Source organism: Rhipicephalus microplus, chromosome 2, assembly GCF_043290135.1.
Source record: "Rhipicephalus microplus isolate Deutch F79 chromosome 2, USDA_Rmic, whole genome shotgun sequence".
Taxonomy (NCBI): domain Eukaryota; kingdom Metazoa; phylum Arthropoda; class Arachnida; order Ixodida; family Ixodidae; genus Rhipicephalus; species Rhipicephalus microplus.
Window position 1 is genome coordinate 221248209 of NC_134701.1, and position 22334 is coordinate 221270542.

Here is a 22334-nt window from a genome sequence, read left to right on the forward strand (position 1 = left end):
ATTATTAGTGGGTTCGACAATAGCATCTAATTGCATACGTAGGCTCATGATGTGAATCATTAAAAAGGTATTAGCAGCCCAGAGACATTAGAAAAAAAGGAGAGAATTAGTAGAACAAGGATCGCGAAGAGTGATTATATATTTGAGAACAAAAATTGAAAGCAAACAGAACCGTTCATTGTACAAACGAATAAAATATTAGGCAAGTTATCTGAGATTGTTAGGAGAAGCGAGAGTTTCTGCCCAGGCGTAGGAATCGATTGCCGTTTCTGCATGACATGAAATCGAAAATGTGACAACCCCTAGAAAATCGCAGCAAATAAAAATAAAAGCTCAAAATAGGTAAGCACTAAATTTGCTGCTTATAAAACAAACGTAAAATTGTTACGAACGTTTATATTTTTCCGCCTCATGTTTGCAAGCCTATTCCAGTGGCATCCAAAGACAACAGAAACCCGTAGTCGCTGTGCCTGGCGAGTGTAATTACAGCGTAAACGTACGCTCTCCGCTAACGAACGACTAAGACACAAGCTGCAGGTCGCCAGTTCGCCTAACGACATGATGATGACAGCCATCATAGTTACATTGTTTGTCGCACTGGAAACACCCCCCGTACTTCATCAGCTGTTCCTTATGATTATGGGGCTGGACGTCGTTTGTCCACCGGTGCAAGGAGAGATTAGGTTCAGGAACGCTGGTGGCGCTGCTGTCTCGTGTGACGGTGTCCCGCAATCAACTGAGTGGGGGGTGCCTAGCTTCGCTACGAAGTCGGGGACTCACCTCCGTTCGTTCGGGTCATTTCACTTGCTGGTGCTGCAATTAGCCTTCTTTTTAATGAGGGCGCATTTCTTCTTTTGCAGGGATAACTTAGATGTTCTCGGGTTTATGTGAGTTGGTGTAACGATCCACCCACGTTTCCATTTTTTTTCTTTTAAGAAAAGTAGTCTTGCTGCTTCTACATCTTGTTTCTTCTTGCACGAACATTATGACGTCAAAAAAAGTAAGAGAAGTGTTGCAATTAAAAAATAACATACCCGAAAAAATATTTGTGGTCACAAATATGCTACTCTTCCATTTAAAATGCTGAAAGCATGGAAAGAAATTCCAGCCTACGTATGGCTGTGGTGCCTCCATTCTAATTACAAGCTTACTTGAGAATTACACAGCTGAGATTACACGTCTCAGCTTTATCTTAGGTCAACTTTTTGTCATAACTACTCTTTTTATGAAGACTCAAAAGGGCAAAGGTGAATTCTGCCGGCACAAATATTTAGAACGATTTTTGGGCGCTTGCTTCGCGGCCCTAATTTCACATCACAGTCGATATTGCACCTCACCCATTAAAGCCAACAATGTGATGGATAAGCCCGTTGCTTTTAAAGATGCACCATAACGAAATGCCCAGCTGGAAAGCGTTCTGTCTACATCATTTCAGACCGCTGTTAAAAATTCGGTGCTTGATCTATCAGACTTCAAAAAACAAAACAAAACAAAAGTCTGCAAGTTTTAAAGAAGCAGTTACTTCAATTTTACACAGGTTGATTGATTGATTGATTTGTGGGGTTTAACGTCCCAAAACCACCATATGATTATGAGAGACGCCGTAGTGGAGGGCTCCGGAAATTTTGACCACCTGGGGTTCTTTAACGTGCACCCAAATCTGATTACACAGTACTAATTGTGACTCGAAATGTTTGCAAAGGCCACCAATTCGCAAAGCTGGCAGCACTGCCACGTTGCCACCACGTGCGGTCTCGCCCTATCTAATCACGTGGTCCCTTTAAACAGTGACTCGAGTTTCAGCTGACATTTCTTATGCTAGGCACGCATGTGTAGCATTAGTTTGTCACCACCAACGCCGCATGCAGGCACGCACTGTCTACAATTAAATGGTGAAGAAAGCACTGCAGAATTGGAAATTACTGGAGTTTGTGACGTGGCGATTTGTTCTCACTTCGATTCTCAGCAAAGCATCAATTATAAAATCGACGCCGGTTTCAGAAGCGATGAGAAGGAACCTGGAGAAGCTGACTGAGGCCGCGCTCACATGTAAGAACGCAGAACAGGAAGAAACGTTGTGGACACGACAGCTGTCCCCATCATGTCCACAAAAATATGGAGTGAAGTGGCCAACGAACAGAAACGATTTATTCAACGCCAAAATTCAGCCGTCTTAAAGAGAAAAACTTCCGCACTGTCCGGAATTTCACTGGTCTCTGCCGGTTTTTTTCATTACGCTGAACTCGCCTTCTTTTTCCGCCCCACCCCCTCCTCCAACACACGCACACGCACGCAATATGTTGATGCTCTGCGCGTGTAGTGTCCAGCCAGGTGTCAGTTCCGGTGCGTCTCGCACACGTCACTGTCAGATTCTCAAGAATAGTCAAAAACATCATGGTCAGCGTTTCCTCTATTTTCGTATATATAGCCTCTGGGTGTGTCTGAGACCAACGTGCAAAACACTGCGGAGATGCGCCTAGACGTACAGCCCGTTCCACATTGCGGGGAAATCTCGGAGTGCATGGCACGTGGTGCAGATAGCACTGCAGTAGCGCGCCGCTGTAGATGACGACGCGGCTCACCACCGCGCAGCTCAAGTGTCTGCGCACGCACGAGCTGGTACCCACGCGCGACTGCTCCGTTTGGCGCTTCGCGATGTCGCACACTTCGAGATTTCGTACAATCGTGAAACAGGATGCACATTGCATGCGCAGTCCTATCTGAAAGCCTTATAACCGACTGTCGGAGCTCTCCGCCACAAAGGCATTCTTTGCTTAAATGCCACAGCAGTGTGTGACTCACAATGATTATACGGTAGCTCGTGATAACGTTTAGATCGGTGATGAAAAATATCCCTCGCAGACAAGCACATGAGAAATAATTCGAAGCTCACTGTCAAACCATGAAGAATCAAATATATTTAGCTCCTCATTCGGCTAACTTGTGAGCTTCAGCTATTCTAGAATGAAAGTTCGAAAAGCTCGCAAAGTCTGCACATCATAATCAGTCGCTAATGCGTGACTTTTCAAAAGGGAAACGTGTTAACAAGCACAAAGAAACAGATTTGAATGCCTGATTGCTGATGTCCTTATTATTAGAGAAGAAACAGCTTGAGGAAAAGTCTAACCGTGTTTTAGGGGCGAAGCTTTTCAAGCCGTGGATTGTGCGTCCGCGATGTATGTATGTAGTAGTAGTAGTCATCGTCGTCGTTGTAGAAGGTAGCCACCTCAACGGCCACACTAGCGAAGTGGCACGCGCACACTCTTTTGAATTGAGAAGGAAACGCGCGCGTTGATCATAAATAAAAAAAGAGTTCTGACGAAAACAACCTACCGAGACAAAAATCAGTGACTTAAGCTTCAATAGAATTTGCTTTGAATTTGATGCTTACTAAAAAAACAAGTAACAGAAGGACGCGCTTTGAGTACTATCTGACTAGAAAAGGATGCCACTTTCAACTCGCTGGGCGTAACCTCCTTGGTTTTAGCAAGGTTTAGCGAGATTTGGGCCACGAAAGAACGATCCCACCCACGGGACGGCTTTCGTTATGGATTAACATGGGCGTCAACAGGTGAGGCCAAAAGAACAGCTTTCAGCTCTCCCATAGTAGAGTACGAAGTCCTCTAATTCGTAAACCAGTTTTAGGGGCGAAGCTCCTTAGGGCGTGGGCTGTGCGTCCCCTGTAGCCTGTATGTAGCCACCTCTAGTTTAGTTCTTGCAGTGTTCACTAGATGGCGGTACCGTCCCCTGTATGTAGCCACCTCTAGTTTAGTTCTTGCAGTGTTCACTAGATGGCGGTACCGTCTCCTGTATGTAGCCACCTCTCGTTTAGTGCTTGTAGTGTTTACTAGATGGTGGTACTTGTAGCTGATGATGAAAAGATGCAAGATGTTATAAACTAGAAAGCTGTACTTGTAGTTGATGAAAGACGCGAGATCTTATAAAATAGGAATGATGTCACATATGGCGCGTGTCATTGGTTGAAGGCAATCGTTCGATTCAGTGCGGCGACGTACGCTAGGGGGAGCGATGTAATAAAATCGAGTGGGCAAAGTGTACAGAGGATTAATGGTTTACCAGGTTTACCTCCGGAGCTTCGCCCACTCATGATCATTCACTTCGTGGATATGGAGGCATTTTTTTTCTAAACACAAAGGTTTAGCGAGAGTTGGGCCGCGTCGCCATGAACTAGCGGTGGTGAAAGGTGAGAACTAGAAACAAAGCGCAGGCCATAAGAGTTTGCGCGCGCGCCGCTCCTCTATTCCGATCGTGCCAGCTCTCGTTTAAACCTTGGAATGTCCGCTGGATGGCGGTACTTCTCTATGATGAATATACGATAAAAAGATGCAAGATGGCAGTACTTGGAGTGTTCGCTAGATGGACGGACGGATGGACAGATGCACGAACGAACAGACAGGCAGGTGCACGGATGAACGCATGGACGGATGGGTGCACGAATAGACGCAGGGACAGACGGACACATGGGCGGATACATGGAAGGATGAAAGACGCACGTACGAACAGACGCACGTATGGTCATACAGACGGGCGCATGGACGGACGGAAGCAAGAACGAACGGATGGATGGGAGCGTAGATGGGCAGACAAACGCTTCTCCCAACCCATCATCCTACGTTCCGAGGATATGCTGTGATTTTTAGGGGTGAAGCCCCTTAAGTCTGGGCTCGGTCGTCCCGATGTATGTAGTATGTAGCCACTTCGTTCCAGGATTCACTGCTAGGTGATGGTAGTTGGTTTAATAAACCAATTCAGATGTTATAAAACAGATGGCGTACGTGTAGTTTTATGATTAACAAGCAAAAGAAAATGTTACACTTACGCTAGGGGGAGCTTTCATTCTAGGGGCGAAGCTCCTTATTCCGTGGTTCGTGCGTCCGCGATGTATGTAGTAGTAGTAACAGTAGTAGTAGCAGCAGCAGCAGCAGCAGTAGTAGTAGTGGTAGTAGTAGTGGTAGTAGTAGTAGTAGTAGTAGTAGTAGTAGTAGTATTTGTAGTAGTGGTCATGGTGGTGGTCGTAGCAGTAGTACGTAGCTACCTCTCGCTTAGTCCTAGGAATTCCCGCTGGATGGCGGTACTTCTATAGGATGAATATATAATGAAAAAATGTGAGATGGTGGTACTCGAAATGTTTACTAGACGGATGGATGGACGAACGGGTGGATAGACAGACGGGCAGACGAACAGATGCATGGACAGACGGATGGACATGGACGGACGCACAGACGAACGCAGAGATATACGCACGGACGGACGCATGGACGGGCACATGGATGGTCGGAAGCAAGAACCAACGAACGTATGGAGTCGTGGACGGACTGATGGATGCTTCACCCCACTCATCATCTAGTGCGTGGATATGCTGTGATTTTTGTACCCATAGTTATATCTAAAACCTGCCGTGGTATACCAGTGGGTAAGGCATTTGGCTGCTGACCCACAGGTCGTGGGATCAAATACCAGCCGTGGCGGCTGAATTTTTGATGGGGGCGAGAATACTTGAGGTCCGTGTGCTTAGATTTAGGTGCAAGTTAAGGAACCTCAGGTGGTTGAAATTTTCGGAGCCCTCCACTCTTGCGCCTCTCACAGTAATATGGTGGTTTTGGGATGTTAAACCCCTATAATTATGATTGATTCCAAGTAGGCGCGAATCCAGTTGAGTCCGATGTAATCCCGTATGGTCGTGGACAAACAAGGGCCAATATAACAAAAACAAAAACACCGACCAAAACAGACGTCTCGGATCTATACACGAGAGCCTTGTTCACAACCTTTTTTTTAATTTTTCTGTGTTTACCTTTGCGGTCGGACACTATTTGTCGACCGTGACCAGCGCTAATCCGTTTGCGAAAGCGATCAGTGATAGGAAACCAGTATGAGAAGACGTAATAGATACCCAGATTGGTAACGTAAACGAGCCTACCATTGACAAAAAGTTCGGTCTAGTGGCAAGAATGCATTATTATCCCCAGTTACAAATCGTGTTTCTAGTGGCTGAACAAGCATGTGTTTGCTTAACCCACCTCTTCTTTTTTTCTTTCAGTCTGTACTATATAAATATTAGTGATTGTAAATGGGTCATCTCGACGGTACAGGAGCATCTTGTGCACTTTTTATAGGCCATTGTGATATCGAAGAAGTACAAGAGTGCTTCAGTATTTGCCGTGTAGCGTACCACGAGCACCATCTAGGGAATCGTTGATATGATACGGCTCCTATGCCGCCAAAAATACCTCGCGCTCAGAGAAATCCATACCGTAAATGGTCTTTCGATAAGAATCACTCACTACATTGGTCCTGAATAAACATTTGCGTTTTGTAATGAAAACTCTTCACTTGCTTCTTATCATTTCTTCCATCACGTCACAAAGGTGCAGCTACCCATATAGCTGTGATCCACATTCAGAGATAAGATGTCCCAAAGCAAGGTTTGCTATTTAAGACTAACCAACAGCAGTCTATATAAAGTAGCTCTAATATTCTTAATATCGCTGCAGTAGAGGCTTTAAAATACATCGGTCAAAGAGCTCGAACACGTTATTCGAAGGTCGTAGGTTCGATTCCTGCTCACGGCTGGTTATTTTTTCATTCATAAGGTCACTTGGCTGGTCGGTTGGTTTGGGTAAAATGTACTGAACATAAAAACCAGCTACATGCGGTTGCATCTCCACACCTGAGACACATGCTATCAAAACGTTTGAAGTAAGTGGTTCGAAATTATTTTGCTCTTATGTCGTACTTGCACATTGCGGTGACAGGCAAACAAGTAGAAGGAACGGCTCTTCAAAATGTACCAATTAGCATACTGCGCGGTGCGTTGGGATCTATCTAACGCTTCTTTCAGAAATATAAAATAAAAAGAAACAACAGTCTGACTGCCTTAACTATACAGGTATATACAGAATCACAAATAAAAGAAACACCTGCAAAAAAAAACAAAGCTTTAGGCCCAGGGCCTGTTTAAGTTAACGCCAATGACTTCAGGCAATCCAGGACTGCTTTGGTCGTTTCGTTCACCCAAGTTCTGTAAAAGAAATGTAAGTTCACGACGTTCCGCGTGTTGCGTGTGAGAGTGTGTTGAGCGCACACAGTTATGATGAGTAGGCGGCTAGCGCAGCCAACGCCTGAAGCAACGTTAGAACATAGAGCTGGCACTTTCAACCGATTAGGGCAACACGAATTTTGGAGCAAGTGTCTCGACGATTGTGATCTTGTCCAAAGGAGTCAGAACACAAAGAAACGCTGTAGTATAGCCTAAAGCACACGGGCCCATGAATAGCGCCGAACGTCCTTGCACGTAGCACAAAACACAACTTCTCCATTGAAGCGAAATCACCAGACAACATGCGCAATCTTTGTTTCATACCTCATAGTTTTACACCTATGGGCAATCACGCACTTGAGAAAGAATGACGCACGATGTGGTACACAGATGTCACTGCAAACCAGACACAAAGTAATAGGACTGATTTATGTCTTTTTAGACACGAGTAGAAAGAGATTCCGGTCTTGATGGCGCGATGGCGTTCGCGAAACGTTTCTCTATCACTCGTTACGGCAAAAGCGCAAGGCGTTTGCGAAAAAGAAACGCCAGGTTTGCGTGGTAGGCACAGCACAGTCAGATCGAAAGCTAGAAGAGCGGCCTCTCAGAGCCTTTTGAAATTACTCATTTGGTAAGTGCTGCAAGCACACTTGCTTAGTGCCCACCACGGATTATTAATAAGCTTTTGGGTAGTACGCCGGCATTCGCTATGCTATTTTTCGTCATTCTTCTCAGACGCGTGGTATCCGCTAAACAGTTCCAAGGAATTTTGTGCCAATTGTCCATGGAGCGGCTGTCGATGATGAGGAGTTTTGGCTGAAGTGGGTATGCGTCATAGTTAACAGGGGAACAAGAACAAGCTTTTGTGATGGTTTGGAGCATTGGATGGCCTACTCGTTACGCTATTCGCAAAGTGCGACGACTGGTTGTTCTTTCGCTATTGTAAAACGCTTTATAAGTCGTATTACCACAATTGCTTTCCGGACATCAAGCCTACCTAAGGCAAGGTTGACAAGAAGTCACAAGCAACGGAGTAGCTCGGAGGCAGAATACAGGGCTGGCACCAAGCGGATTCGGGTTCGAGCCCCACTGAGCTATTGGTGCTAGGTAATGCGTGCCTAAGGCAAGTTAGATAATGAGATACAAGCACCGGCGTAACTCATCGGCAGAATATTCAGCTGGCACCCAGCGGACCCGGGTTCATGCCACACTGTGTCTATCTATCTAGCCGCCTATGACTTTTAGCTCTCCTGGCCGTTTGAATAATGGTATCGATACCAAACTTGGTATGGCGTAACATGACTGTAGGAGGAACATATTTGACTAGTCATAGAATGAAATTAATTACACGTGTGTCATAATTTACATATCACAGTCCTGCAGCTCTTGCGGTGGTTTCGTTCACATGGCATGTTGCAAAACTGATATATGATTGCATGGCGAACACAAGCGACAGACCCTAACATGAAAATTATGACATGCGGGTCAAGTAACAACATTACTACATGCCACGCTTATGATGCGCTCGTGGCTCTTCCGCTAGCGTCACAATTACTAAATTTGGTATTACAGTACGTGAATTAATGACGAAAGCATGGGACTGGTGCAAACATGACAATTATAAGATGCGTGTCATGTGAGAACTTGACTACGTGCCACAGTCAAGGCGCCAATATATTTCGACGTGACGTGGTTCGCGTGCTTGCCGGCTTTCATTTCTACGCGTTACGACAGCGTTGCCACGTGAGGCACCGGTCCTGCCATATACTCGCAGGCGCTTGCCGCGCTGCGTTGCTTTGACGCATGCGCGTTTCAGTGGGTCCGGCATTGCTTTATATGAATGTGCGCAACTATACACCACTGCGCTGTCAGGTTATTGTCGTCGCGATCCGCATGAAATCACCGCCATCTCGACACTGCGTATGAGCTCCTATTGATAAGGATGAAACCTCGCAAGTGTAGTGATTCATCGTGGTGCCATATAGATGAAAAACGGCTCACTTTGATTTTACAAAAAAAAAAAAAACAACAGACAATTAAGTCTCGTGAGTGGTGCGTTTTTCTTGTTCCTTTTGTAGTTCATGTATAGAATATCATGTGGTTGGGTTTTGGTGCTACCTATTTGGGCTGCTATTATTGTTGTTTTGTACGTTCAGCAACTAAACGATCATCCTCCATGGTGGCAGAAGAGTTATGCTGCCCGACTGCTGGCGCGAAGGTCATAGAATCAAATCCCAGCCGTGGCCACCACGTTTTCGATGAAGGCGAAAAGGCTTTAGGCCTCTTTGCTTAGATGCTGGTGCACGATAAAAAACCCCAGAGGGTCGCCATTTCCGGAGCCCTTCACTAAAGCATCTTTCAGTTATATCGTATAGTTTTTGGACGTTAAACCTCAAAGAAGAAAAATTTAAGTAAATAAAAACAACTGAACCAACAGTCTGTGGTAGACGCTTATGCATGAATTTGGTTGGGTTGGTGCATTCGACCTTATTACTTCACTTCACGAAGTAAAAAAAACAAAATATAGTCGTTTCAACAATCTAAAGAGGTGGCGTCCTTATGTGTTACGTAAAATGGTTTAGTTTGCTTACAGTTACACAGTTTCTTTTGTGACTACGCTTTCGTTCAACTAACGATTTAATGACAAATTTCAAGCTTGACAAAAAACTTCAGGCTATGAGTGATTATGAAGAATGAGCCAAACTTGTTTATTTACACTTAAGCTTCGCCTTTACACTATTTCGAGATAGGTTCACGCCAAACCATTCCTGGGTTATGACCACGCCCTCCGTGAGGCCCAGTATTGCGAAATAATCAAATATCCCGAGACCCAATTAGGGATCATTTAGGGAACATTGTAATTCTTCTTCCTTCATTGATGTTGTAGCAAGTCGCTAGCGTATGTGGTTTGAAATAAGTTTGTGTAATTGGTTTTGGTGCAGGGAATACTTTGGCAAACTGAGTGCTGCAGTACGCCCGGCCACCGCTGAGAAACGGTGTGACATGCTACCATCTCAAAACGCTTATCTTCGTTCATATTTTGTTGACTAATTTATAACATTTTATATTACCTTTAGGTAGGCTATAAATGTGTGCGATTAATATATGACTCCTTTAGGCCAAGAACGCTTTGTACGTGCGAGGTCATATGAAATAAAACAATGCTCACGCGATTGCGTCTCGTGCCTTCCGATGACGAGACCGTCTTCTGTGGTCCACGATGAGACACTGAGGTATTGTCGCAGCGTGCTGGGAACGTGACAGCGGAAGAGCGCAGTATTGCCCCGTGGCACGTAGTCATCGTGCACGTGCGCCTCGAACTCCTCTAAGATCACTGCGAGAAAGAGTGAGAGAAAGAAAGAAACATGTGATGACTCCTGGTGTATCTTTCAGGCGTCGGTGAACAGGAAGTTTTGCGTGTTAACTCGACAAACAAATGTTGCATTTTCACGCATAATTACCATATACGCATGCAAAATCAAAACAATAGGAGGCTCTAAAACATTCGATATTAAAGATTGGCCCCGTATCTGCATTTTAATCAGCAAATGTCGTCGAAAGACGATAGTCTTGCGTGTGGAAAGAGTGAACAAAACATTTATTTGATGTTCTGTGCAAGAAAATTGGTGAATGGTATTCTGGAGGCGCTGCGTTAGAGTGCCTTGAGAGTGCAGCGGAGGCGAACGAGCGTATCAAGTCACGTCACACGCGAGACATGAGCGCCATCTGGCAGTTTTCTTGGAAAACGACCCACGTGGCTCTGAGACAAGTGTGCGTGCCCATCTCAGAGGTTATAAGGTGTAGAACGCAATGCCACCAGTAGGTGCCACCACCGTCTCGTCTTAGCAAAGCGTTGGAAACACTCCCCTTTTCGTGCAAGCGTTGAATGGTCAGCGCAGCGTGATAAGTGGTACGGTACTTAAAGTTACCTATCTATGTTTTTTCTAGTAAAAGGCGCACGTGCAGAATATATATGTGTTTTTATGCTGTCCCAGACATTCGAAATAATTGCTTTTTAATTGGCGATTGCACAAGTATGAATGCTAAACCTTGAGCAACATTGGTGGGCGCTGCGGATGGGGTTGGCCGTTTCAAGTACCCGGTGCGATTAGGAGTGGACAAACAGACAAATGTACAGGCAGACAGACATGCAGACAGACAGACCAAAATTGTTGCGTCGAAGGTCCCCAAGAAAGAATATCATGTTTACAACATCGCCACCATATCCGCAAAAAGAATTATGTTTGAGGAGCTTGCTCGGAGGTGCATGGGGCGTTTATCGGCGAGACCTTTTTTTTTTTCTAGAAATGCTCGTTAACGAGCCGCCGCAGAATGTGCACTTTGAAGGCAGTGTGGTTGGCACGTTCCACGCCCGGCACTGCACAGTGTTGCCACATTGATCTGCACCGCTTTGGTTGCCCTTTGTGTCGTACTGACCGCTGTCATGAGTGAAATGCCTAACTCTCTTAAAATACAGACGTGGATCTATCGGGAGTTACGATTGAGAGCAGGCAGGTGAGGGGCTTCGGTTGATATCAGTACCCTAGCGTAACACTTATCATAAGAACTTGTTACGTGCTGCCGTGTCTACGTAGTGACGAGAACGATATCGACGTAGTCACCAGAAGGCGAGTGCTCGGGCCACTGAAAACCGGCGCCTTGAGTGGCGACATGCCCTCAATTGAGCATTGCTGGAATTGCCAGAGAGGACACTGTTGGCGGCAACCGGAAAAGAGTAAACTGGCAACAGAGGTGTACACGCCGACAGCCACCTCCGGACAAGTCGAGAAAAATAGAAGCTTCCCGACCAAGCTCCTAAAAAAGAAGTCACCAATGATTGCGTTACTCCCTACTGTGAATTCTGAGCACAGCTTCGTGCTAGGGCAAAGACAACTCTGTTTTAAGCTTTGGATTTCCGCAAGGTTTCCGCTATGCCATAAATCATAACTTTTCTGAAGTATTAAGGCATCTATTATGTCATTATTAGTCTTTCAGCGGATACGCCATTGGTCCGCTCCACATTTGTAAAGTAATATGTGCACTATGTTGTTGCTGCGCGTGGCCGATGATGATAAAGAATCATTGTTGAGTGCTGTGCAGTGGAATAAGACTCACAAGGTGCCAAAGGATGCCAGACTGTCGCCTGTATAGTTTGATAGCTTAACCGACACACCACTTGTTATCTTGGCAAATCACATGGACACAACTTGAGAGAAACGCGATACACAAGCGTACTGCATAAACGCTGTAAGCATACATACACGCTCAAGCTGTGGATGGAGACCATTGTATATTTATTATTTTTGCGAATTTTTTCTGGCCATAATTATACACGACAAGTGATAGCAATAAAAAATAGCAGTCGGTACAACGTGTGATGATGTATTGTGCATGCCGAAAGTTTCCTTTCGCAACATGTCTGAATCATTTTGCTTTCGGTGCGACCACAGGTGGGCACAAAAAGGGGGTTTGGCGTGCCCGCTAGCCACCTAAGAGGAAGGGAATGGCACAAAATTTATCCTATACTGTGACATAGATCAACCTTCTCCCCCCACCCGCTACCTGAAAGGGCCCTTTCGTTCTGCGCTTTCTGTCATTCTTTCATGTTTCGTTCAGGGGAATACTAAAGCACATTTCAGCGTAACCGTATTGGTTAGTTACTTATGAGGAAGCTGACAATGATTAAGTGGCGTTTCTTTCGAGCGTCTGGCCTTTTTCGGAGGGACCCACGAGAGCGACCACGACGTCACTGATGCGTAGGCCGGCAGCAGCAGCCCGATGTGTGTACAGCGCAAGGCCATCTTTTCTAGAGCTTCCTCTCTCATAACCGCCTCTAATCTTTTTAGAAAGCACATGCAAAGTCCAGCTTTACCATTCCATCATTTCTTCTTGCAGCCAAAGTAGAGGCATATGAATGAACACAGACCGTGAAAGAGGGGTGGGTGGGGGTGACGTTTTGTATTTTTACCGCATTCCAATCATAAGGGCCTTCGTAAGAATGTGATAGGATAAGTGGGGAGGGGACGCACAGCAGTAAAATCCCTCCCCTTGCCCCCCCTCCCCCCCACTTCCTAAAGAGAGAAACCGACGTACGTCTTTAAGCGGATGCACACTATTTGTAAAGATCGCAGATGTTCGATTTCTCGATATGTTGGCGTCTAAGAAAACAGGCCATGAATAAGCAGCATGGTTGAAAGGATTCGGGGAGTTTTGCAAAGTAGGTTTGCTTTCATATCGTCCCACTAACGTGTGTATTGTACACAATCTTCGCCTAACCACCACTGTCGCTGAAGTAACTCAGAAAAAAAAACCGTAAAATAATTTTAACATGCAGAGATCAGTAAGTTCAGCATCATCATCAGCTCATAACGGACCACGAGAACTTTTTTTTAACGAGGGTAGTTAGTCGTTGACAATCGAACGAGACCTTGTCAATTGCGCTGGTCTAAACGTGCTGCCTAGTGTACAATACGGCTGTCCATTTTTCACGATTGAATGCCGTGCTCTATCGCTCCACGCGAGGTAGTTTCGTAAAATGTGCTTTCAAGAAGTAAAAGCGAATAATGGAGCTTTAAACAAAGGGCATTGTCAATAACGAGCGCTGCGCATCAATGCCAAGTAGGATTTTGTAGGAAGGAGTTGTACTGAAGTTGTTACGGCGTGCAGGGAGGGACTACTCTTCTTTTATTTTTATTTTCCCCTCTTTTCTCAAAACGTCTTCAACGACAACGACAGAAAAAGAAAGGCTCGTGGAACAGCGATATAGCGATTCAGTCTAGTTTCATAGCAAGATGAATGCCCGATTAGAAGCGGCATGCGACACTCATGGATCGGGCTGAGCACACACGCCCAGACTTGATGCAACAACGACCGTACTGGACAGACCGAACTGCGCCAGCGCAGTGGAGCGCATCGGAAACCGATCCGACAACGATCGCGACGACGTGTGTCATGCTTTCCCTTTCGGCAAGCACTTATTGACTTTGCGATCTTCTGCTTGGCCTGAATCTGGGCTTACTTACCCTCTGCAGCCACCGGGAAATGCGCCTGATGAGGTATCTGCCGAGGCCGTTCAATGTTATACGCCCCGGCGGACTGCTGGCACGTGTGACCGCTTTGGTTGCCACTTGCGATAAGACCTTCACTTTTGTTCACCGCGAAACTATATTTAGCACGAGGCACGCCGGGCCTTAGTTTTCATTTTCGCTATATACTTGAGACCCTCCAGACACGCAATCATCGAACGGCGAAAAGCTTCGTGTTATAACGATATTGAAGAAGATGGGTTGGTCGGCAGGAGAGAAAGGCCTGATGGTCCCAAAAGAAGTGCCCAACCAAGACTCCTCTGCGGGGTTGACGTCACGCACCCTCTATTTGGTCGGGCTTGCCCCGCTTAAGCGGACCACGTGGAGACACTGTGCTTATGTTACACGGAGCTCTGCAGTTGCCTGTGTGGCTGGAATGTTCGTGATCACGCCATGAGCCTGAATTGACAGGTTTCGCTTGGATCGTTCAAGGAGACACGTGTACACAATGCAGCGGCAGGGATTATACATTATAGATTCTACATCACTTTATTGATAGTCATGTTGCTTTTTTGCAGGGTCACTAGCGATGAAGAATGCTTCTGTGCTCAGGGTTCTCAGCAGATGGGATATCAGGGTCTGCGCTTCTGTGGTTACTTTTATTGCAGTTATCTCGTGCTATTCAGACATGGCAAAATTTTGCTGGATGATTAAGAGCTACGTGACATGAAATCATTCGCTGGTTTAACTTCATAACACAAACATTTCCTCTCCCCCCGGGGTAGAGTAGCAGGCTAGAGCATTATATCGCTCAGGGTGGCCTCTATGCCTTTCTATAAATTAACATCTCTGTCTCGCTTTTTCTTTATGCACCGACATTCGAGTGCATGAACAACGACACATTGTTGTTACAGTATACTTTTCTGTTAAATGTATAACTTGGTCTATAAGCTATAGTTGTAGTCTTTTTCAGGAGTGTTCATATAGACCCTAATGTTCGTGTAACCTCAATTTCCTATTTATTATGCAGTACTGGCTATCCAATATTATATATATTACATAGGTACACCTATGATACAGCCATCTTGTCACGTTAACGTAAATTGTAGTTAGGCGCCATCCGCTAAAGTTGATTTGTGTAGCAGAGTTGAGGGCTACCATCCAAGCGCGCAACAGCGCAAACACCAGTGGTTCATGTCAGCTTCACGCTTCTGGTGCTGCCAATACTCATGTTTCTTTTGGAACCGTTACGCAACTGTAGGCAACTGCTATGTAAAACATATGCGGCGACTTAACGTATGTGTGTGCGCGGATTTGTACTTATTGTTGTCAATATATTTATAGGTTATTCACAATAAAAAATGGTCCAGTGGCGAAGATGGCAGCCATTTCCAACCAGAACACCAACATGTCTCCTTTTTCTTCTCCCCTCACTTTCCGGTGGTGATTGTTGCGACACCGCAACTTCAACCACGGCGGCACTTACTACATTGCGTTTAGGAAAAGGTGTGATTTCAGGAGGGGTGACGTGTACCACAATTGAAGGTGCGGAAGGTATGGTAGGGTCTTTATGGGCTATCTGCGGACGGGGTACATGCTTCAGAGATAGAAGATGCCGTCTATGACGACGAACCTTACGAAGTGAACTGCACAACGAGTCAGTACTTTGGGCGGCTGATAAGATCCCGTAGGAACGCGTTATGCCTTTCTTCGTCATCCATGTTGCCAAAAGCGGAAAGTGAAAAAATGCTAACCGGTTTGTAGTCTGTTGCGAGTCCTGGAGCAACTATAGATATTAAGTGTCACTTCATAACGTCTCGCTCAATAAAAAGAAATAAAACACATTCACCTTCCTCCTGCATGTATTTAACATCAATTCCCAAGGTACGTGGAATCTACCGAATTTTTTTCAACACAGCTTCGAGACCAAAATTCGCTCTGTCGGCCGCATTTCCGATGGAGGTGGAAATGTTGTCGGCCCATGTGCTCAGATTTGGGTGCACGTTAAAAAAACCCCAGGTGGTCGAAATTTCCGGAGCCCTCCACTACAGCGTCTCTCATAATCATATGGCGGTTTTGGGACGTTAAACACCACATATAAATCAATCGACTTTGCTCTTTGGTAAAATATTTTATTTTCACGCATAATCCGCGGGTTACTGCTGGAACCTCAAGAGTCATTCGCAAACGTCGGGTGAATGCTACCGATGTCTGTTTTTCTTAAGGCTCACACATTTAAATTACCAATGTCTGTCCTCAATATTCCTGGGGATATGTCAACAGTCGGTCACTTGTGACACATGTCCGCGTACCTGCGGCCCATACCGAGGCCCAAGGTTTACGCGTACGTGCCCCACGTGTCTGGAGCAAGGCGTTGGACAACGTACAGGACAGAGTTTTCAATTTATTCATGTATTGACATGTCAGACATATTCATTACGCCTTCTTACCACCAATGACTATTTTGGTCCGCGGTAATTTGAGGCAATCACGGGGCACCTAGACGTAGGAAGTTAGATAGATAGATAGATAGATAGATAGATAGATAGATAGATAGATAGATAGATAGATAGATAGATAGATAGATAGATAGATAGATAGATAGATAGATAAATAGATAGATAGATAGATAGATAGATATGTAGGTAGGTAGGTAGGTAGGTAGGTAGGTAGGTAGGTAGGTAGGTAGGTAGGTAGGTAGGTAGGTAGGTAGGTAGGTAGGTAGGTAGGTAGGCAGGTAGGTAGGTCGGTCGGTCGGTAGGTAGGTAGGTAGGTAGGTAGGTAGGTAGGTAGGTAGGTAGGTAGGTAGGTAGGTAGGTAGGTAGGTAGGTAGGTAGGTAGGCAGGCAGGTCCTATGCAGCATTCATGCGTGTAGGAAATCACGTTAACGTGTGTTATACAGCGTTTTGATACATTAACAATCAGGTGTCACACAATGTGAATTTCGTAACAAGTAGTTTATTAAAAGTTCCAAATCTATAAAAAAATGTCTAGGCATAAGTTTTCACCGTCGTCAGCCACAGCATCAACAAAGTGTACACAAGTACATAGCGCACGCCACGCATTTTAGAAGAACGACAAATAACGGTAGTGCATGCTGGCCGCACTACACAATTTTGATTTATGGCATGGTGGGTATCATGCAAGTGTTCTTGTAGTATTCGCGCCAAGATTGTTCCGAATAGACGCCTCTCCGAGATTTTTGTTTGAGTGTTCTGTGCCTTCCACATTAACCTCACGGTGTTTTATTCGCTTTTTAAACGAAAATCTTTTATGCCACTGACGTGCTTCCATCATGGAAGTAACGATGGAAAAATTTATAAAAGATTGCAAAAGAAAAAATGGCAGCATATCCACGGAATAAATGATGGAGAGTGGGGCGAAGCATCCATCCGTCCATTCGTTCTTGCTTCCGTCCGTCCTAGCGTCCGTCTGTGTGAACGTCCATGCGTCCATCCACCCGTCCGTGCGTGCGTCTGTTCGTGCGTGCGTCTCTTCGTGCGTCCGCACGTCCATCCGTGTGTCCGTCCCTGCGTTCGTCCACGCATCCACCTCTGCGTCCGTCCATGCATCCATTCGTCCGTGCAGCCATCCGTGCATGCTTCCATGCATCCATCTGTGTGTCCGTTCGTCCATCTAGTCAACACTCCAAGTACCACCATCTCGCATATTTTTATCATATATTCCGTATATAGATGCACCGCCATGCAGCGGACATTCCAAGGACTAAACGAGGGGTGGCACACGCACACTTTCTTACGGCTTTCGCTTCGTGTCTCCTTCCCACCTGTAACCACCTAGAGTTCATAGTAACACTAGTTCACTGTATTCATGGCACTGCGGCCCAACGCTCGCTAAACTTTTCTAAAACCAAGGAGGTTACGCCCAGCGAGTATAACGTAATGAGAACTATTGTCAAGAACAAGCGAAACAAATCAAGACGAAAGCCAATAGATGCAACGGTAATCATTTGTCAGTGTTTTCGAGGGCGACTGTCTGTGATTTTTTCTTTGCCTCAAAACTATGGTATGTGGCGCAAGTATTTCATTGTTCAAGAGCAAACATACAGAAGCTTCATCGCATCTTCGCAGTGTTCGTGTGGGCCTCAAACTGGGAGAGATGCAGTCGAACTAATCTGTTTCGAAGAGGAAAACATGGAGGACTGGATTTACCACATCTTTTCATACGCCAAGTCGTAAATAGGATCGTTTTTTCTTTTGCTACACAAGGGATGCTTTCTTACACACAGTGGGTCAAATGAGACTGATGCGGGCTTTATCTGGATAAGTGATTAGCACGAATGACATGACTGGTGCTGTCCGCGGGTATCTTAGGGAGGTTATTCTAAGTGTACGTTTTTTTTCTGTTAGATTTTACCATAAATATTTGTTTTCAGTGACTCGCAAAAAAGTTGTACAAAGATGTGTGTGCTTTTGTTTTACCTGAACCTCTGCACTGTGCCATGTACACTGAAGGTCATGGGCAAGATATGCTTAGAAGATTGAAGGAATGCAAGTTGCTCATACTGCGAAGTAATTTTTTAAGCTTCACAGAGATACATTATCTGTCAGGACATTTGAAGCAGACCGTGGTTTTTACTCACCTTGGGGACAAATTGTCTTATCTGTGAAAAACCGGAAACCATGTTTTCTTACATTGTTGGGAGGGAGTATATTTTTTGGATGTACTTCAAAGGACGTTAAGGATTGAATTACCTTTAAATTTTTATGGTATAAGATTTCTGCAAATACAGGAGGAAGAGGGAATGCATTTTATTTGATTATGCTATGTGGCCTTCACTGTTTATGGTGGGCCCGTATGGCGGGTTTTTATTGCGATCAGGATGCACAGCCTGCGTGAATGTATTTCCGTGAATGTATGGACAATTTTGTTGAACTGCAGAAAACTCAGGAGATTGCACCTGAATGGTAGTCGAGGGTAGAGCCCTTGGCAGCACAAAGGAAATTTTAGTTTGTGTCGGACTGTTACTGCTTGTTTCTATTGTGCTTGTGGTTTGATGTAAGCGCTTATGAACAGGGAATAAAGTAAAAACAAAAACAACAACGTGACGTAGTGGTAGAGTACCTACCTCGTGGTAAGTAGGTGGCGAGTTCGAACTCCGTGCAAAAAGTTTTTTTAACATTTTTCTTACAATATGTGCTGAGATTTACCTTACTCTAGTAGCAATTTGTTTGTGCCGTAAACTAACCTTTGGCTACGCTTTAGATGTATCCGCTGTTTCTTGCTGCGAAGGTGTTGGTGTTGGCACTTCGGGAACTAGACATTCATGATCACAGAAGCATGCTTTTGTTATCACTGAAAGTTCACTGAAACTGAAGATCAGTGAAGATCACTGAAACGAGACAGTTATATAGCGTTGCGGCGTCGGCGGTAACATGCAAGCGCTAGGTCAGCAAGGACGGGGTGCCAGATCCCATTCACGCCTCATCGGTACGAGAGTTGCGTAGAGTGGGAACTACACTTGAGTAGCAGAGAGTTCGCAGTCTCTTTTACTCTGCATACAGCTAAGGAGTATGTTACGTGTCCAACTGTGCGCTACTCCATCACGGAGTGAAAGAACTCTGCGGTGAGTAACACAGTCCCTCTGCTCTTGCAGTACACCCTCGAATTTTGTAAGTGTACGCCTCGGAGCGTACGTTGTCTGGAGATGCTAACGGCAAGCCCTACACCATACACCATTTGGCAGTCCTCAGAACTTCAAAACTTTGGCACGTTTTCGTTATCAGTAGCAAATAGCCTCCACAGAACTTGGTTTCTCCTGTGAGCACGCTTATCAGACTCGCGATTCGATAGAGGAGGAAGGCCATTTCGCACGCTGCGTGATTTCATTTATGAAAGTAATGCACTACTCACACAAAAAGAAGTAAGAATTGTGACAGATGCTCGCGCTTGTCCTCTGTACACTTGTGAGCTCGTTTCGTTCGTCTTTCTGCTTGAACAACGCGTTTTAGGTGTCTTGCCGTGACTGTTGTTAGTCCGTGCTCATCCGGTGTATGCTAATTTTGTGCGTGCTTTCTGCTTCAGGTGCACGCTGCAAGTTTTGAGCTGCTGGCCGTTCCTAACTTGACCTGACAATTTGTTGCTGTTCCTGAAACAGTGCACAATAAACACTCAACTAACTCTGTAAGCACACGTTTTAATTTCATGTTAAAACAATTCCTCTATAGGGGAATCAGCCACGCTTTTATTGTGCGAAGCATTTCTTAGTGAACTTCGGCAACTGAGCGTATCTATCTATCTATCTATCTATCTATCTATCTATCTATCTATCTATCTATCTATCTATCTATCTATCTATCTATCTATCTATCTATCTATCTATCCGCTTACGACGTTTAGCTCTCCTGGCCATTCCAATACTGGTATATTACCAAACTTGGTATGTCATAGCATGACTGCATGACGAGCATAACTGACTAGTCATAACATAAAAATAATGGCATGTATGTCATGGGTGTAATGATTTACATTTCACGGTCTTGCTGCTCTTGCGGGGGTTTCGGTCCCATGACATGTTGCAAAACTGGTATGGTATGACACGACTGCTTTGGGAACACAAGCGACGTAGCCTAACATGAAAATAATGATATGCGTGTCACGTAACATCATGACAACATGCTACACTTATGATGCGCTCGCGGCCGTTTCGCTAGCTTCGCATATACGAAGTTTGGTATTACGGGACGTGAATGGATGACGAATGTATGTGGCTGATGCAAACATGGTAATCATGAGATGCGTGTCATGTGAGAACATGACTACATGCCAAAGTCAAGGCGCCCATACATTTCGACGACACGTGATGTGCGTGCACGGCGGCGTTCATTTCGTCGCGTCACACCGGCGTTGCGACGCCAGGCGCCGGTCCTTCCATATACTCGCAGGCGCCCGCCGCACTGCGTTGCTATGACGCATGCCCGCTTTGGCGCGTCCACCGTCCCTCCGTCACGAAAAAAGCGAAACGCAGGGTTGTCTGGGTAACGCATCGGCGCGAAAACAGCATGTCGTATTTCGCGCCTGTTGCCGTCCGGCCCTCACGACGGATGCTGGTCGCGCCAGGCGTCAGACTATACAGTGCTCGCGTTTTGCTTAGGGCCCAGCGTGCGCGCGTGTCAATGCTACACTAGAGTATACTAGGCCCCTCATGATGCACTCGTGGCCGTGTTGCTAGTTTCAGATATAACAAATTTGGTGTTACGTGACGTCACTGGATGACGAAATATATGGCTGGTGCGAACAGTATAATCTTGACGCGCGTGTCATGTAAGAACATGACAACATACCACGCTCATAGCGTGCTCGCGGCCGTTTCGCTACCTCCGCATAAACTAAATTTGGAATCACGTGATCGAAACAGTTGATGAAGGCAAACGACACATCAAAACATGATAATGATGACACAAAGTTTCGCTTAGTTTGCTTCGAAAGCTTTCTATGTGCGTGAGCATGTCACGAGTATTTACGGCCGCCAACAGAGGGTGTATCTGATGGGTCGACCCAAGGACGTAGCGTGACACATGGTGCAGCGTAGTTAAGTTTAAACTACGCTGTCGTTAACTTCGCGTCGACCCCCCGTGTTGTTTAATCTGCTACCGATTCATATTTTATAACTTCTTGTGACCTACGTTTGTTTACTTTTTGCATCATGCTACGCTGATGAGAAGAGACAGAAGGGCATGATGATTAGGTTGTTGATGATGATAATGAAAACTTTTTTTGAGTCTAAAGAGGACACAGGCGAGACCCCGTGCCCTGAACAGAAGGGCATCAAATAATCTTTTATACACAACGAAGGTCTTCAAAACTAACAGCCTTCAAAAGCTATTTTCTTTTTTTCTGATTCTCTGCCGAGTTCATGTTAAGCATGGAAGCTTGTGTTGAATATGTGAAATCAGACAACGGCAGCATGGAAACATAATTTGAGATGAGTTTATTCAACCGCGTAGCAAGCGCAATGAGTGCGCATTGATGTGGTTAGAAATGCAGGGCATCCGACCGCCATAACCACTGCGTCACTGTGGTGGCGGATGTTGTCGCCTTGAGTCACGCTGGTGACGAAACGTTCTTGCAAGCGTGGCGCCTACAGAATGCATATTATTAGAGTTCTACCCAACACACTTAGTTTTTACGAAGCGTAACAAGAAATGAAGCCTGCTTAATTTTGGAGCATCTGGCTAAGTTTGCGCGGGGAAAAAAAAAGAAGAAAGTGGGTGCCTTTTTCGAGATAG

General features: G+C 45.3%; 1 protein-coding gene across 1 annotated transcript in view; it reads right to left on the reverse strand.

Annotated features, from left to right (window-relative positions):
* Window positions 1-22334, reverse strand: part of LOC119186595 (cell adhesion molecule Dscam1) — a 350150-nt gene that overhangs the window by 236180 nt on the left and 91636 nt on the right. The window contains exon 2 of the mRNA XM_075885810.1: window positions 10230-10394. Coding sequence (XP_075741925.1) covers window positions 10230-10394 — 165 coding nt within the window. The remainder of the gene's footprint in view (window positions 1-10229; window positions 10395-22334) is intronic.